This window comes from Diadema antillarum, unplaced genomic scaffold (genome assembly GCF_040938485.1).
Source record: "Diadema antillarum isolate AM-2024a unplaced genomic scaffold, OU_Dant_1.0 seq00001919_RagTag, whole genome shotgun sequence".
NCBI classification, from domain to species: domain Eukaryota; kingdom Metazoa; phylum Echinodermata; class Echinoidea; order Diadematoida; family Diadematidae; genus Diadema; species Diadema antillarum.
Genome location: NW_027272582.1, coordinates 23,292 through 42,889, shown reverse-complemented (window position 1 = coordinate 42,889; position 19,598 = coordinate 23,292). Strand labels below are relative to the sequence as shown.

At 38.5% G+C, this 19,598-nt stretch overlaps 1 protein-coding gene across 1 annotated transcript in view; it reads left to right on the top strand.

Annotated features, from left to right (window-relative positions):
• Nucleotides 1-8,406: 8,406 nt before the first annotated feature.
• LOC139713164 (cullin-2-like) overlaps nt 8,407-19,598 on the top strand; it is a gene marked incomplete at its 3' end in the record, with an annotated part of 33,437 nt that continues 22,245 nt past the window's right edge. Inside the window, exons 1-7 of the mRNA XM_071624913.1 lie at nt 8,407-8,550; nt 14,325-14,489; nt 15,691-15,793; nt 16,201-16,295; nt 16,963-17,068; nt 18,397-18,479; nt 19,129-19,225. Of these exons, the coding sequence (XP_071481014.1) occupies nt 14,371-14,489; nt 15,691-15,793; nt 16,201-16,295; nt 16,963-17,068; nt 18,397-18,479; nt 19,129-19,225 (603 nt within the window). The remainder of the gene's footprint in view (nt 8,551-14,324; nt 14,490-15,690; nt 15,794-16,200; nt 16,296-16,962; nt 17,069-18,396; nt 18,480-19,128; nt 19,226-19,598) is intronic.

Genomic DNA, 19,598 nt, shown 5'->3' with positions numbered 1-19,598 from the left:
CTTCCTTTCCAGGATTACTTCTGTGCCTCACCCAGACCGGAACTATCATACAGTGCTCCCGACCATCCTGGTCTGGCAAGGAACACACAGTTGTGCAATTGGTTGAGCCCTGCGGTTTCACATCCCGATGGAGACAGGCTAGGTGGGTTCCCTCACACACCTTGCATTTCCTTCTCTCTGTGCAATCTTTCACTCGATGGGCGTCTGTTTTTGCACATCCCATGCACAATCCCTTTTGAAAGAAGAAGGCCTTCTTGGACTTGTATGAAACCTTCTGAAATTCTTGACATTCATCCAAGTGATGTGCCTGTTCGCAGTATGGGCATGAGGAATATTGCCCGTGCTTTGTGTTTGGTCGGCTTGTTGTTCCAGATGTGGAGAATGTTCGCCCAGAGTTGCTGCTTGTGGTTCTACCAGACGCAGGTTTTGCCTGCACATCATATCTCGGGCTCTCTAGCTCAGGCATGTTGGCCTTCTCAGCTGCCTCTCTCACAAAATTTGCAAACTCTGTGAATGTTGGATAGCAGCATTTTCCACCTTGTGATTTTTTCTTCAGCACTACGTCCCGCCACTTCGAATCCAAATAGTGCGGCAACTTAGCCAAGAGCTTGGCGTTCTCTTGTGGGTAGTCCAGAATGCCTAGGTTGGGTACCATGACCTTGGCTGCAGTGACCTTGTCCAGAAAATCAGAGAACTCTCTCAAAGCTTTACCATCCCTGGCATTAAGTTTGGGCCACCTCTCCAGACGGTTCATGTAGGAACAGCTCACTAGCGTGCTGTCTCCATACCGCTTGTAGCTTCACTACATTGGGTGGGATTCGTTCTTGTAAACGCACTGTTGCATCACCGGCACACGACCAGTCGTCGAGAAAATAATGAAACACTGTCCAACTCGTTGTTTGCTTGAATCAATAATCCAGGCCTGTCCTGATTTAATGATCGATTCATCAAAACATTCCTTGAAGAATCACAACTGAACATAAATACACCAATGTGTATCACGACGTGAACTTAAGATTCAAACGTGGGATGAAGTGATGTGATGAAGTGTAGTGTCGTAGAGAAGTGTCCTGAAAGTGTCTCATGGGTGAAGTGGTTTACTGTAACAAAGGAATACATGTATAATACACTTTAATTATACTGTAAATGCCTACTGCAAATGGTACATAAGCGTCGTTATAGCTCACCTTGTTTATACTTGACTAATATTACTAATAAACAATAATTGATTATAGTACAGTAATCAATGAACATAAACATAATACAATTGTACTTGAACTGAATGATATTTACAATGTAATCGGACAAAGTCTTATAACTTCACCATTCTGAAGGGTTCACTTCATAACCTTCTACAAATCATTATATAAACTACCTGTCTAGGTAATGTCAACGGAGTGTTTATAATCATTGCATACAGTCATAACAATGCATGGAATTATGTGTGTGTGTGTGAATCTCCTTCAAATAACTGAGATTTTGACATACAAATTGCTGTAAAGCTTTACTACTACAACTGTACAATTGTACACACCTTTAGTTATACCAAATGATGATGACAACAAACATTTCTTCTTATATCACAATTGAATCGGGACAATCATTGATGTGTGGCTGAAATAACAAGTATTAAGCTTCTATCTCAACTTACCAACTGTTTGAGAACCCCAGTCAATTGTTGCCATACAGTCCCATACTGTATTTTGCAGCCTCCACTGCTTCGTTGGTTCTGACTGCCTTCTATCACCGATAGTTGCACAGTGAAGAAGTGTCAGAAGTTTCGCCTGTTTAAAACCAATTCTCCCTTTTCTCTATACAAATTATATAAAAAAAACCAGATTTCTAGAAGTGAAAATACTTGAAACAGTGCCGACAGTGGTGCTAAGTGCACTGGGTCGGGCAGATTCCCCTTAGTGATCCGTCATCTTGACACGGTTAGTCCTCTTTTGACCTCTGTCATAACCCTTATGACCCACGTCTCTCTATGAATATATTTGAACTATATACATATCAGATCTCCTCTACTGACATCTCATTATTCTGAATGAGTGTAGGCATTATAAGTCAAATATAGAGGAAAAATCACACTTCTGCCGCTACACCGCTACTTCAGCACAGATCTGGCCCTCTGGTATGCATCATCAGTTCCGCAAGGAGAAGGTAATGGTCGACCACATCCTTTGGTTCTCCCCTCACATATTGTCCAAGGTAGTTTAACTTCGTAGTGGGATCTACCGGTTTCGAATCGATCAGAGCATCAAATGCGTTATTCCACATCGGAAATTGGAGAGGATCTCCGGCAAAAACTGGAACCGTTATTTTTGGCAATTGACCAGATGCAGCCAGCTGAAGACTGATGGCACCTTGTTGCCTGCTTGCATCTGCCATGTGCAACATACATCTTTCCATTGTACTGGAGATTCGATCCAATGCAGTCGCTGTTTGCTCTGATTCGGGTTGCTTCTCTGCATGAATATGCGCTGTTTCCACTTGAACATGTGAAGGCGGGTTCTGTTGAGATGGCGCTTGATGCTGATCTGACTGTGCATGATCCAAGAACTTTCTCAGATCATTTTCTTTCCCAGATTGCTGCTCTCCTGGCAACTCAGGCTGATCCATCCCAAGCATATCACCCATCTCATCAACCACTTTCTGGACTGCTTCATTTTCTGCAATTTCTCTCTCCAATTGCAACTTCTGCAGCATTTCCTCCCCTTTCAGTCTCAGCATTTCTGCCTGCATTTCCTCATTCATTTTCCTCCTTTTTTCTTCCAATTGTTGAAGCTTGACTTGTCTTTCCTTTTCTGCAAAAGCCAACCTGGCCTTCAGGGCTGCTTCTTTCTTTTTGAGCTCAAACTTTTCGCTCTTGATTGAAGCTTTCGAAACGGAACTGACGCAGCTGATGTCACTCATCGCTGCTTCACTTCTATCTGAGGGTGATGCAGACATCTTGTTGCAATGGATAGCAACACAAGTTTGACACAGACAGAGGAAGTGCAGACTTCTGCACTGTATTGCAATTACTGTTCTTGCTTTGCTAGATTGCCTTCGATTATTATTGTGGCTGCCTCAGCTCACGAAGACCTCGTTTGCTGAGGAGTTTCGTTCTCTGTTATACGCCCTGTATTATTATTCGCCATAAGATTCAACAGACGACACTGGAAACATAGATATACGATTAAATCCTGTTTAATCCTGGAATCCAACTTGTCATCGATCTTGAGTGGAGTGGAGTGGAGTGGAGCGGAGATAATAATCGAATTCGGGCTTTGAAACACAGAGATCATCAAGTGAATGCTGTATAGAACTTTCTTATACGGTTTCCTCTGCTGCAATGCCTTTCTCTATACAGAAGTGCACAGAAAAGGGGCTCCTCCCCATTATACCAACCACCTTCACTGAGTTAAAACAAGGGGGTTATTATGGAATGTTTACATTAGCTGGGGACGTAGGGCTTTATCTCCTCCTTGGGTTTACCTAGACTGACCATTTCAGACCTGTTTACGATAGTTAGTCTTGGCCTGTAACTTCACACAAAAACAATAAAATTGCTAAGACCTCACTACACATAGCTGTAGTGACAGTATATCTTTGAAGTTATGGTCAAAAGGAGCAAAAAATGCCTTATTATTCCCTTTATTTTTCTTGACCTTTAATCGCAAATATCTCCATTTGGCAAATATGGACTTATCGGTTTTTGCGAACAAACTCTTCAATTTCCTTCAACGCTAATCCTCCTCCTCCTCCCTCCTCCTCCTTCTTCTTCTTCTTCTCCTTCTTTTATAAGAGAGCTGCCTCGTGTTTGTTTGTATGTGTGTGTCTGTATGTTTCCTGTAACAGAAAAAAGCTAAGTTTTGACTGGCAACGTAAGTTTGCATTTTTACCGAGACTCACAGTAGCATGTACGGTATCAGGGGCGGATCCAGGAATTCTGTAAAGGGGGGGGGGGGGGCTGAAGCGGATCTAGAGGGGGGGGGGGTTGCAACCCCCCCCCCCCCCAAAAAAAAAAAAAAAAAAAAAAATCCGGGGACCATTCTTTGTTTAAATCTTATCTTTTTTTTAAACTTGTAATTTTTAATTTGGCAATGACCTCTATACCAAAAATAGTGGAGTTTTAAATACAGGAAAACGCCATTTTCACACACAGATTTTCAAAAATTCTCCCTACTGTGCGAGGGGGACACCCCCTCCCACACCCTCCCCCCTCGCTCGCTACGCTCCCTCGCATACCGCCCCAACCCCCCCCCCCCTTTATAAAAAGCTAGATCCGCCCCTGCGGGGGGGGGGGGGGGGCGTGACTAATATTTCTGGTGCCACTTCCGGGTTTCATGTCATGTTTTTTTCTTTTTATTTCTTTTGTTTTTAACGAGAAATAAAGGGGGCGTGCGCCGGTTGCGCCCCCTCTGGATCCGCCACTGGGTATAGTTCCCGGGTTAGCTCACTGAAATTAGAATATTTTTCTCCGTTTTATATGTACGCAGAACTGGCATGGTGGTGGTGACTTTGAGCAAGTTCATTCAAATGAGACATAACAGCTGCATCGACACGTACACATGCACACATGCACACAAAAAAATGTCAAAACGAATCAAGCGAATTATTGAGGTACACCAGTCCTGTAGAGTTGTGAGGACACTGTGTCCCATAGTTTCACGTGAGAAGTATATGCCAACTATACGTAATTCAAAACAAGTTTGATCCTATTGCAAACTGATTGACAAATTGCCCTACATCGGCGTAAACAAAGCAATGAATTGACTAACCTGTCCAGTAACCAGATTACCCTTTACTATTGATACGCCGTTCTTCTCCTACCGGCAAATCCGCTGCATTGATGATTTCTTCTCCTAAATTGTTGAAAATCCATCGCTGAAGAATAGAGATTACCTAATCCCCCTTATCTCCCATGTGTCACTGTGTCCTTCATGATGCTGGCTGAGGCACATTGATTGCTAAACACCTTTGAGTGTGCTATAGATGTCAAGTTAAGAGGGATTAACTGAGTGCTGATGGAAAAGCTTGGCAATTAAGGTGTATCAAACTCAATGTTGGGCAAACAAAAGGTTATGAGCATTAGTTTTCGAGCGCCACTGGAAAGGAAGGGTACGTATAGGCCGATCACGTTATGCTCGGCGGGGGGGGGGGGGGGGGGGGGGGGGGGGGTAGACGGGGACACCAAGAGACAAAACCCAGAAGATTCCCTGTCACAACAATACCCGATGGAATGACATACTGTGTAAAAGGTCATCCTACTTTGTAATAACGTTGATGGTGGAAAGGAGGGGGGGGGGGGGTCCTCAAGGGGATATGATTTCATTTCGTGTAACTTTACAATGACATCTACTATAGTAATCACACAGATTGTATGAGGAAATTCTGCCAAAGATAATTCAAGTTTTCACTCGAAAATCTGCTTCGAGGAGACGAATATGAAGCAATAAGAACTTCAAGATATTGATTGTATAAGGAAGATATAATGACTGTGTTTAGTAGTGTTGCAATCCAGTTCAAGGGATGACTTATAGTTTTAATTTACAGAACTTCTAAAGTGGATAACTTTAATGAATCTTTAGACTGTCCATAGTAATTAAGAATCATAGGAAAGCTTGTGAAAGAAGTATAATGTTCTAGATAAAGAAAGCTGATTTTGCAGCGACAAAAAGTTGAGATCTTCGTCTCCACCCCCAGCATCTACTATCCATACAAGATCATCCACCAGTGAACCACCTCCACCACCACCCGTTTTAGTTCGTTATTCCAAAGGTTCGTTAGTCGAAAATGAAACAATGTTCGTTATTCCGAAGATTCGTTATTCCTGAAATAGTCCTTTACACGCTGAAGAAAGGTGCGTTATTCCGGAGGCTCGTTAAAGGAAACCAAAACCCAAAGAGCAATGTGGACTGAGTGAAAGCAGCAACATTCCGTTCCTATATAGTTCTAAAAAAATGTAACAAGGCATATATTGTCATCATTTGTTCTCTTATGTATTTTCCGAGGGTCCCATATACCCTGCAAGCTTTGCTTTTTAGTGGGACCCTCCATTTCTATTCCAATCCTTGTATTTTGCATAATATACCTTAGAAAATGAATTTATGTTGTCACTCGTGATCACATGTACGTTTTTTTTTTAATCGTTACAAATATGTTCTTTTAATGCATTGTATATAATTTTCCCTGTTTATCTAATGGAAATGAAAAATATAGTTGAAGTTGATATAATCAGAGGCCGTTGTCCAAGTCAAGCGATTTGCTTATTGATAACGGTCTCCCCCACCTGTACACTTAAAGATCTGTAATGAAAGTCATGTATTATTTCATTATGATTATATACTTGTAATGTGAAATTTTGTTTGTATTTTCATGACTTGTGAATGATTATGTTTGATATTGTTATGTACAGGTGGAGAAGTAAAACTTACTGAAACTGAAACTGAAACATTAGTAGAACACATCAGTGAAAGTGTGAGGAAAATCGAACAATCGATGCAAAAGTTCTTACATCAAAGTGTTGGTGTTATAATGACTGGATAAGGAGACTATTAGAGTTCGTGACATCACATGTGGGCAACAATATAAAAAAATATAAAGCGCATTCAACAAAAACTCATTTTTCATTAAAATTGCACATTCCATCAACTTGATACTGAGTAACATAATAATGTTAAGGGTATACTCCCCCTGCTTTTTAAAAGCGGTTAGTCAAGTGCTCTATCATTACGCTAGAAAAGTGAAAGCATGTTGAATTTTCGTCATATTTTCTTTATATCGTTGTCCACTCATGATGTTATAAACTCAAGTAGTCTTCTTGTCCAGTAATTCCAACACCAAAACTTTTACAATTCATATACGAAGAGTTTGTTCGCAAAAACCGATAAGTCCATTTTTGAAGATTTTGAAGTACGGTCTCTGTCATAAAATACAAAATAATACCTTTTTTCTGATATATTGGTCACTAAAAGGTACATTTTTGAAGTTATGGTCAAAAGAAGCAACATTTTTCTTACTATTCTCTTTATTTTTCTTGACATTTAATCGCAAATAATATCTCCATTTGGCAAATGTGGACTTATCGGTATTTGCGAACAAACTCTTCATTATTACTTTTATATTGATTGTCCGATTTTCCTCAAACTTTAAAGGACAAGTCCACCTTCATATAGACATGTGAATAGGGTGAATGCAGCAATATTGGTAGAATACATCAGTGAGAGTTTGAGGAAAATTTGACTACCCCTTCAAAAGTTATGCATTTTTGAAGTTTCTGCTCAGACACTGCTTGATGAGAAGACTACTACAGCTTGTGATGTCACATGTGTACAACGACATTGATAGAAAACAGAAAGAAAATTCAACATATTTTTACTTTTCTCGCATGATAAAAGAACGCTTGACTTGCCTCTTTCAGAAGACAGGGGGAATTATATTACCCTTAACATACGTCAGTGATGAGTCGAGGACATGTGCACTTTTTTTTGTAAAAAAAACTAAAAATATGTGAAATTTTCTTTATAATGTAACGAAAATTTCACATATTTTTAGTTATTTTCCTTATATTGTTGTACGTATGTGACATCATACACTGTAGTAGTCTTCTCATCCAGCAGTGACTGTGCAGACACTTTAAAAATTCATAACTTGTGAACGGATTGTCCGACTTTCCCCAAACTTTCACTGATGTGTTCCAAATGCTGCATCACTCATTCCACATGTATATGAAGGTGAACTTGTCCTTTAATGTTGCTTTCACTAAATCCACATTAATCTCTTTGGGCTTTGGTTTCATTCAATCCGAAAACAAAATACAATTAACGAACCTGTGGAATAATGAATCTTTTCTTTTTTCATTTTTCGGATTAATATGAACCTGTGGAATAACGTCACATATTTTCGGATTAACGAACCATATTTAATTTTCGGATCATAACATCGTAAACGAACATCTAGGTAGACGGAATTTGTGTGTTTTGGAATTAATAACGAAGCTTATTTCAATTTCGTATTTAACGAACCTTCGTAATAATAACGAACACCCACCATCATTATCACCACAAACCACCTCACCACCGAGACCACCGGGATCACCACTATGGTGCCGCATCATTATTTTGATAACCATCGACACAGTCATCAAAAGTATAATTTTCAAGAAGAACAACAGTAACATTAAGAAAATACAACTAGCGTTTATTTCTCTCATGTCTGTAGGATCCATCACGACATTCTGTCTGAATTTTAAACAAGATTGTAACTTTACCGGAGACAAGACCAAAGAGTCTTCTTGTACTTCTTTGGACAAGACTGAATGAAGAATAATGACTGACCGACTGTGGACGGAAAGAATAATTATTACAGCGCCATCTCCAGTTTTACCGGTGGTCAGTTTCATAGAAAGTTGCCAAAGTTGCACCACAGCACAGGTCTGGTGTTAGATTAGAAATCAGATGAGAAGCCGGATTATATAATCATCTTACTTCAGTTGTGGCGATATATTTCAACTTTGGGATAAACTGAAGATTACTGGCAAAAGACAGAAGTGTGAAGTTGTGACAGGTAATGTTGTTACATGTGTAATATCCCAAGAGGCTTATTCAATGAAGGCGTCGACCGGCCTTTCGTGTGTAGTCCCATCTACTACTATCTGAGTAGGGTTGTCAAACTGTGCAAGGTATCTAATCGCATCTGCGTCAAGACTGCGATATCGTCCGTCATACCAAGAGTAAATGTAGAAGCCCTTAGTAAAACTAGTAGTAGTAGGTAGACCTACAGTAGCAAGGCTGCCATGTTAACTCCGTGTTAACTCTGTGTAATTCTGTTGTCTAGATCTACTTGGTCTATACTTTTTTTTTTATGACTAGCCTAGACCACTCTCGGAGTCTAGGTCTAACTTAGTGTGTGGCTGATAATTGTAGTGATATGGCGTTGTTGTGAATGCATGTCATTTTTTTTTTTTTTAACATCTTGCTCTCAGTGTCACTCTAGCTGCATGTGATTTATTACTTTACTGCCAGATGGCTGTCTCCCATTTTCCATTCTCTTTATACCCTAAGTAATCCCCTGTATTGCACGTTTGTTTGGTCCAATGTGTCCGTATAGAGTAAATACGGCAGTATGCGGCCTTGCAGCCGTTTGCGGCAGGTACAGCATACATGGTAATATACCGCTAAACACAGCACTGCACTGTTACATGCACACTACACATATACTAACACACTAGCAATCAACAAAAACCAACCGATAAAATGGGCACGATCTCTGACGAAAGTGAAATTTTCTCACCTAAATGACAACTTATCGCATCCAAAATGAAATTTTCGGTACTTCTTAACATTACAGTTAAGAAACAATGGTCCAAGAAACTGGATTTTTTGTCGTTTTCTCGATGTTCGTAGATTTTGAAAACATATCCTCACGTAAAATACAACTTTCGCGAGCCGATGTGGGCCGCCATTTATTTCGGAAAGTGGATGTTACCATCGAAAAAAATTGGGAAAAACACGAGAAAGACATCAACAACACCGCCAGATTTGCGATTTTGTTTGCGGCCAATGCATGTGCGCCCGCTATTTTCACGTGCTTTCGCAATGGGAATTGGCGCTTACGCAATGTTCGCGAGACATGTGAAGGCGTTCAGCTACAGATCGCGGAGCACGCGCGTATTGCATAGGGATTGTACATCGTGCCGCAAGCAGAAATACTACGTCGCATATCGCCCTTATCGGCGAAAATTGTGCCGGGTTTTGCCCTGGTAAATCATGAAAACTGCGTTGGTCAATGGTAAATTTCTTTTATGAAAACAATTGCGTTAATTAATAATCTTGTCTATGATATATGAAATGGTTGAAAATAATTTGCCTGATTTGTTTACAAGTTGGAAAAACCCTTAACAATGCTTAAACTGCCGCAAACGGGATATTTTACTCTAGTATTATTAGATTCTTATATTGTAACTTGCTTGAAGTTAATGTCCCTGTCAATAGTGTCATCTCAGTGTTGGTATAACTATAGGTCTAGAATAGAGTAAAATATCCCGTTTGCGGCAGTTTAAGCATTGTTAAGGGTTTTTCCAACTTGTAAACAAATCAGGCAAATTATTTTCAACCATTTCATTTATCATAGACAAGATTATTCATTAATGCAATTGTTTTCATAAAAGAAATTTACCATTGACCAACCCAGTTTTCATGATTTACCAGGGCAAAACCCGGCACAATTTTCGCCGATAAGGGCGATATGCGACGTAGTATTTCTGCTTGCGGCACGATGTACAATCCCTATGCAATATGCGCGTGCTCCGCGATCTTTAGCTGAACGCCTTCACATGTCTCGCGAACATTGCGTAAGCGCCAATTCCCATTGCGAAAGCACGTGAAAATAGCGGGCACACATGCATTGGCCGCAAACAAGATCACAATTCTGGTGGTGTTGTTGATGTCTTTCTCGTGTTTTTCTGAATTTTTTCGATGGTAACATCCACTTTCCGAACAAAAATGGCGGCCCACATCGGCTCGCGAAAGTTCTATTTTATGTGAGGATACATGTATGTTTTCAAAATCCATGAGCATCGGAAAAACGACAAAAAATCAAGTTTCTTGGACCATTATTTCTTAATTGTTAAGAAGTACCGAAAATTTTATTTTGGATGTGATATGTTGTCATTTAAGTGAGAAAATTTCACTTTCGTCAGAGATCGTGCCCATTTTATCGGTTGGTTTTTGTTGATTGCTAGTGTGTTAGTATGGTGGTGTGCATGTAACAGTGCAATGCTGTGTTAAGCGGTATATTACCGTGTATGTTGTACCTGCCGCGAACGGCTGCACGGCCGCTTACTGCCGCAGTTACTCTAGTTACGTAAGTACTAGTTGTTTCTGTTTTTGTCTGTCTGCATGTATGTCTCTGAGAGACTCAGTCTCTGTTTTTGTCCTTGTCCTTACCTTTGTTTTGTATTTCTATTTACTGATATTATAGATTTTGGAATATCATAATAATTTAAATATGTTGTTAAGGGCACACTTGTCACTTGTACAAAATGTGTACTTCTTTAGATGTGCATCCAGTTTTTTTTTTTCAATTGATTGCACGTTTCATATTGTGCTTGTACTTATACAATGTAGGAATTATTTGCTTGAAATAAATGCCATTGAACCTTCACCTGAACTGGTAGTATAGAGTTTGTGTCATATTACAACAAGAAACAATGTTACTTTTTGACCGTTTCATGTCCAGTCACGACTTTTTTTTTTCCTCAAGAATATCAAGATAATAATGCTTGTGGAAATAGTGCAATAGCTTAGTAGTGCTAGGTTCAGTTCTCTAGTCATACTGATGTTGACGGGATCATTGACAGATAATGCAAGCATGCAGTATATTGTGACTCAAGAAGAAAGTAGCTGGTTGGGTTTTATGTCGTGGACATCCATCCAGTAAGATCTGTTCTATAATCTATTCCTTCTCTTGTGGAAAGAGTCCATACAGAATTTCTCTGTATTGCATTTTGTATATTATAATGCCTTCATCTTTGTTTTTTTAGTGGGCTCCAGACCATGGATTCATAGTACCCAATCTATTGTTTACATGACTAATAGGGATTGTGACCATGTATACTTAAAGTCACATTTGATGTTGTGAAACAGCATCAAAACATTGCCATCTCATACCAATATCAAGCAATCTTGCTTAATTCTTTAAAAAAAAATGTTTGATTGTAGTAAGTAAGGGTGTTGTTGATTGTCACACCCAGATTTATCTTCAGGATTTACCACTTCATGTGTGTTGATGTATTGAAAGCCCAAGACTGATGAGTTTGTAGCAATGAGGAACATACTTATTTCTTTGCTTGAAACATGAGGAGCCACTGGTTGTACCAAAGCATTGATATTTAATGGTCAATCTACATGTAATCATTTGAGGGGTCACAATTTAGGTTTTGTTGTAATCTGGCAAATAGGTACAGTCTTATTAGCACATATTTTTGCAGTGGCAAAAATCATGTCTGGCTTTTATCATTTTGATAACCATCAGGGAAATAGAATTGCCATGCGTGTCGACCCAATACTGGTTGTATGTACCTCAACTTGTTACTGTTTGCTAATATTTGCTATATACAGTATAAGGGTTAATGCGAGATATTTGGAACATACTCTTTGCTTACATGTACACTTGTAATTGAAGCAGTCCACATCATTGATGGGCAAGTCCAAGATAACACGCACGTTACGTATGGGACATTCAGAGACTTTTATGACCTGAAAAATAGTGTTAATGGCCTTTGATCATATTGAACTTTATCATGGTGATTGATATCTAGGAGAAGTATAATCATGTAAAAAATTGCAAAAAATGACCTTGACAATTATATTCTAGAAGAGAAAATATGTGCCGTTACGTATGGGACCAGAAAAATTTTGTTTTTTTGAACATTTTTTTCAACCTCAAAACTCTCTGAAAGTATTTCATTCTACAACTTGTAACTCACTGTGATGAAAGTCACAACACTCAAGATTATCACAGGTAAGTTTCATGTCATTAGGCAAAAGGCTCTAATTACAGGTTCTAATTAAAGAGAGACATGACGTGTTACGTATGGGACAGTTACGTATGGGACACTTTGTCCCCCATTCATTTAGTGTGTGGAGAACCATGTTTATGGGTATTTTGCATAATTATTGAAGTAAAATCAGTTGAAACTACTCAAATACTGATCCAGATTGTCAAGGAAACAATATTCCCCAAATATTCATCATCATAGTCATATTCAATCATATTTTCATATTTTTATGACCAACCTGAGTATGCATGCCCTTTGTCCCCCATTCGTTCAGTGTGTGGAGAACCATGTTTATGGGTATTTTGCAAAATAATTTTGCAAAATACCCATAACCAAATTTTTGCATTTAATTATTGAGGTGGAATCAGTTGAAATTACTCAAATACTGATCCAGATTGTCAAGGGAACAACATCCCCCAAATAATTTACCATCATAATCATACTCAATCATATTCTATATTATTTATGACCAACCTGAGTATGTATGCCCTATTTTAATCAGGATAGTTACTACCTAAAAAATGAATATTTTAAAGTGTTTACTTCCATTGATGAAGGGCAGTTTGCCATTTAGTTTCAATAAAAAACAACTTGACACAAGAAATATTAATCTTGATAGATAAGCAATACCTGCTGCGTGGAATTCCAGTAATCGAGTAGATGTATGATGTCTGTCTAGCAGTCAGGTCATTGATTTGAGTCACACCTCAGTATGTATACCCATGAATTTTGTTGTGGCTACTATTGAAAACTGAATAAGGACAATTTGTGTATCACTTGCAATTTTTTTAAAAAAAAATCATTTTACTTTATTTTATTTTTTTTTTAATATCACAACCATTTCAAATTGGATCTCCATCAAATTAACTTTGAATTCCTCTAGTCTTAGAATTGTATGCTTTTTAGTAATTCATATTGTTGGTTTCCAGTCATCTCATAAAATGTTGAAAACTGAATCCCCATTTTATTTCTACAAAAACTATACCATCCCTTTAATGCTGATTTTCATTGTGTACTTTGCCATCTTCCCCTCCCCCTTTCTGAAAATTGTTCAGTCAAGTACATGTATTGTTTCAAGTGTCTATAACTCAAAAAAGTAGCTCCAAAGTTGGGATGCTTTCTCCAGGATGATTGACCATTTGTGCACTGAGAGACCTTCCCAGCTAGCTACATGCATTCACATGCAATATATATGAGGATGTCCCATACGTAACGCATTTGTCCCATACGTAACATTATTTCAATGCCTAATAAAGAATATTTCTTTTACTGTTTTTTCTTTTTTCTATGGTATTTATTTTCTCTAAACAATAAATTAGAACTTTCCAAAAGGGCATTCAAATAACCTTAGCAATTTCAGAAAAAACCTAAAAAAATGACCTCATTTTGTTACGTATGGGACATTTCATGATAGGACACGAGCTAATTTGCATAATCATTTGCATAATCCCTAAATTTTCATACCAAGTTAAACTATTTGATGAACTTCTTATGTCCACATATTAATCAAATATCATTTGCTTTCCTTTGAATAAATATGAATTTTTATAAATGTCCCATACGTAACGCTGTGTTTTACATTTATGCAAATGAAGCCCTTGAAATTTGCATAAATTTACATAATATCATTTTTTCCTCCATGGAAATCAAAACTTCAACTCATAAGCTTCAAAATGATACCAAATATGTCAATATTGAGCAAAGATGAAATTTTGCCTTCTGAGGGGACCTTATCTTGGACTTGCCCTGATTTATTCCGTTCATCTCTTTGACAATTCAGACACGTCCTCATCAGCTGCCTTTGCCATCTGGTTAGGCCAGACAGCATGTCACTGAAGCCGCGAATAGTCAACTTTGAGGAGACGTGGGAGCGCCTTCTCAAGACCGTGCAGGCTGTCATTCAGCTGGCTGACATCAAGCGGTGTACATGGAACGACCGATTCTCGTATCCTTCCCATGATCTTTTGTAGACTCCCCCCCCCCCCCCCCCCCCCTCTCCTTAAAGGGGAAGTGCATCCTGAAAAGAAGGTTGTGTGAATAAAAGCAGAAAAAATACAGAAATTGGACAGTGGATGTTCAGGCAAATTTTGATAAAAAGTTGGGAAGTTATGATTTTTTTTTCTTTGAAATTTTTATCACTCAAGCACGTATTAGCAACTCTGTGATGTAGCATGTGAGTTTACCTTCCATTTGCCATGTCCATAAAAATCTGTCTACTTTTCCTTATTGTTGACTGAATATATTTTTTCGCATGCAGGGGTTGTGTAATAGGAAAAAAAAACCATTACAATGACTGCATTAAGGGCAGTTGTATGAAGGAAATTTGCTTTGTAGAAAAATGAAAGTTCTGATTTTATAGTACAGAGCGAATGCGAGTGAGCTTGTGTGTGGCATCACAGTTTTGCCACTTTGTATTAGATTGATCACAACTTCAAAAAAATCACACTTTTCTCAGCTTTCATAAGACTTTGCTCAAACACTCGCTGTCCTGTTCCGGTCATTTCTCTTCTTGTGTTTACATAAACTGATTTTCAGGATGGGGCTTACCTACACATGTACTCCTCACCCAGGCGTTTTCTCATAAATTTCCCAATAAAGAACATATTTCTCTCAATACTTGTACACAAATATGCTTCAAGAGTCTTCCAAGCAGACCCCCATTTCTAGATCCCAGCTTGTCTAAGTAAATCTGTGTTTTATTTCGATCATCAGGTTGATCTGAGTAAACACATTGAATTGCAGTGCCCATACTTGGCATGTGACTTCAATATTGCATTGATATTTATTTTATGTACAAGGGATTGTTGCAATTTTCAAACTAAAAGAACTCAGTGTTGAATATTTAGTATGAAAATGATATCCTTTTCCGTAAGATTAAGCAATCCCTACAAGCAATTTCTGTCTCAAGTTTTCTGATATATCTTATCACTATGAAGATGCTTTTAGTTCTTTAAAAAAAAAAAAAAAATTGGACTGAAATTGTATTATATCACATGTATGCGTGTCGTGCAAAACATTTTTTACAATCATTTTGCTGGGGAATGTACAGATCTGAAATGATCTTTGATCTATAGTGACTGTGTAATTTAGACTTTTGTCTTCCTTAACATTGACTCTTGTTTTCCTTAATGTTGACATCACCACAGGGATGTTTATGCCTTATGTGTGGCATTTCCAGAGCCTCACAGTGAGAGGCTGTACAGCGAGACTAAGTGTTTCCTGGAAAACCATGTCAACAGTCTCAGAATTGTGAGTGAAGTTTGAGATTCCTAGAGAGATAATGACCCGTATGGTTAATTGGAATAAGTGCACTCATTTAGCAATAAATATGATAGAAGACATTGTTATTTATTTTGGTCAGCAGTACAATATTGGAAATTTCGTATCTCAAACTTCTGAAATGTTTTGTTGCAAAATGTTGAAGGCGTTTTAAGATAAAGATCCTTCTGTAATGTCATCTTAGCTTATGAATATATTACTAATTGTATTTGGGTACCGGAAAGTGAAATCTTGCGTTAGGAATCGATGTGCAAATTTCTGTCTCTGAATAAGGAATGGTCTCGTGATTTTATGATAAGCTGGGTGAATCAATGAGCACACAGAGAAGAGAAGAGAGAGTGTTGATGTCTGTCCCCATCTCGCCCCAAAATTTCCAGAAAGTTGCCAACGCTGAGGAGAATCTCCTGTCCTTGTACCACAAATTCTGGCAGCAGTTCAGCAAAGGAGCCAGCTACATGGACCAGCTCTACTCGTAAGTATGCTTTACTCTGTCCATTTCATTCCAGTTGAACCCTTTCTGTGCCAGGGACTTTAGACAGCATGCACAATGATATGGGGTTTTCAGTGCCGATCAGGCACTCAGAGCACGCAAATGGTTAAAAGTTTTAATGAACATGCTCTACTTTATCCCAACAATACTGAAAAACAAAACAACCCCCAACAACCTTTGTCTCAAAGTTGACCTGAAGGAAACATCAGGGAATGAGCATTTTTAGAGACAAGTTTACAGACCAGGGCCCCATTTCATAGAAAGTTGATATGATAGCAACTCTTGCTGGAATGACAATTGTCATGGTAACAAGAAAAATGCAACTTCCTGATTGGCCATTGCTATGTGAAATTGGAAGTTGCCATTCAAGCCAGAGTTGCTATCATATCAACTTTTTTGTGAAATAGGGCCCTGGTGGTGTGGGGAGAGAAGGTTGACCCGATGGAATTGATCTTCATAGGGTTGGCCTGTTAGAATGGAACTACTACTCACTTTTGGAAAAATGTGTTTATGTGATTGTACTCAAGTGTTTGTTTTGTTTTATTGTTTCTTCTTCTTTGTCTTTATATTCTTGTTTGCAATGAAGGAAAATATATATCACATTTGAAAGAGATGATTTCATTGTTTTGGTTTTCTATTCAAATTCAAGGTACTTAAACCAGCATAGTAGGAAACAGAAGACAAGTGATCCAGATAGATTTAGGACTGGAACCTATGCAGATACTGCTGAAGAAGACTTGATGGACATTGGAGAGGTCAGTTCAGCTTTTTGTCCTCTTCTTTTTTTTTTAAATCCCAATCAAAACACTTTCTTTTTATTTTAATCGGAACACACGACATATATGACCGTGCATCACAAAACCGACAAAAAGTCGCATGCATTGATTATGTGTGAGGACTGAAAATGGTGAAATGGTGAAATGGTTCAACCTACCCAATTTTTAGTTTTTCATATTTTCTGAAAGAGCAAATCTTCTTCTTTATTGTGCTAAAATTTGGGATCATAAAACAAAGAGGAGATTGTGTTTTTAGCAGTTTTTCTTGAGCACTTTTTTGTAGAGTAGTGTGATAAGGTGTGTCTTAGAGAGTCCCCTTTTCATTTCTTAAAATCCCCATGCACACTCGTTAACTTTCAACTGTAATAACTTAAAAAGGATAATGGTAAAGTTGGCATTAATCATGGACAGAATGTGTAAATAAAGCATGCACAATTTCAGCTTAATGTGATAATCCCTTCATTGTTGGTGCTCCAATGGTTTACATCCTGTTTTTTGTCCCATTCAGCGCACAGCCAGTGCGGATAGGTGAAGATTCAAGCGCTTGAATAGACCCTGTACTTCAGAGCCTCTTTTCTCAGTTAACACTTTTCAGGAGTGTGTGCTTTCTTTCCAATATTTAGATAGGTTAGGAGAGTTCATTTGTATTGAGTTATACATCATTTTAAAGCTTAAAGTCTGCTCTTTCAGAATCTGCCCTCAACTAAAAATCCTTGTCTGGTGACTTTTTGTTGGTTTTGTGATGCAGGGTCACATATACCACTCGGGGTGCACCATTCCCTATAAGACAGCTCATCTGCGTTTAAATATTTGAATACTTGAAGAGTTGTCATAGTGTGTATCAGAATTCTGATAAGATGGGACTGTATTGTGATATGGAGGAATGGGGGGGGGGGGGGGGGGGGGGGGAGGCAGCACAGACAGCTGCCCCTCCTCCTATTAATCAGAATGATGCATTTTTCAAATGTTATACACTCAATATACTTTTAGAAATGAACTAGCCTAACACATCAATTAGATGCTTAAAACCCACTGTAATATAAAGACTTATGAACTTCATGAAGTTCAGAGCATAGGGGTATGAGGTGTAAATTTGCTCTTAACCCTCCCCACACACCTCCCCCAACCTTCAGAAAGTTTCCTGTGTATAGCCTGCCCTGATGGCAGATGCTGTCTGAGAAATACAAGAAGTCGTAAGGTTTGGTTGTGGCCCAGTTTGCACATCCTTGTTCATGTAGGTGCTTGACAGTGAACTGTTTCTCAATTTTCTGTCTTTGTTTTGTTCTTGTTTTTCTTATTGAATACAGCTTGCCCTGGACATCTGGAAGAGACTAATGATTATGCCACTAGACACTCAACTGCAGGGGCTATTACTAAGAGATATGCACAGGTGAGGGCAGCAAAGAATAGTTTCACTCTCCCACCTAGTCTACCATTCACATGAAGCACGCTTCATTCATGTTAACCCATCAAATTTCAGAAATCACATTTCTGTGTTTTGGTGCTGTATCTATCTATTTCTGTTTTCATTGTATGTGTACTTTGTTTTTGTTTCACAGCCAGATAGAAAAAGGAAATGTCTTTTATCTGAGCTCTTTGTCATTCATTCAAAATTATGGTTTTGATCGCAGGGCTTTAAAAAAGCCTTTTATTAGCTAAATCTATAAATGATTTTCAAGTTCGCAGTACGTTATAGACGAAAGTTCCTGTTTTCTCTCTCACTTTTTTGCAGTCATCCTCTTTTGCAAAATGTTCAAGATTTTCTCTTGAGTCAATGAAAATGGACATCAAGGCATCTCGTGTACAATATTTCCCACATATCTGAATGTATGATCTCTTATCCATGTAACTGCTTGTTGGACATGTATATGTTGGGACTTGAAGGGCATTGGCAAAGTATCAGTTAACCCATTGAGAACAAGTCCTGAGTATACTCGGGCAGGGGTCTATGGGAAATACATGTTGTAGCAAAATTAGTCCGTCCTCAACGGGTTAATATCTTGGTTGTGATGAAAGCTGTGTTTCACATTTGTTTGCAGGGATCGAGCCGGGGAGGATACTCAGCAGTCCGTGTTGCATAGTGTCATCAACTCACTGGTAGAAGTGGAACAGTACAGGAAAAAAGAGCAACTGAAGGTAACAGCAAACTTCCTTTGTGTTGCTATATCTAAGAAACAAAGTATAAGAGTATGCAGCATTTCTTTGTTCTATTTGTGTGTGTGTGTGTGTGTGTGTGTGTGTGTGTGTGTGTGTGTGTGTGTGTGGTCTAGAACTGTCGTCTGCAAGTGTCGAGTGTCTTGTTATTTTCAGATTTAGGAATATCTTACCCTGGAAATCACGTTGGTTAAAGAAAAAATACGCCAGAGAGTGAAACTGACCTTCGACAGATGTGTGTAGTTTTAGCAGCTATCACATTGTAATCAGAATTTGTTTCCCAAAGCAATTGTATGTTCACTTTCTTGGCAAGCTGCTGATATACACTGTATATGTAAATTAAACTTCCTATGAA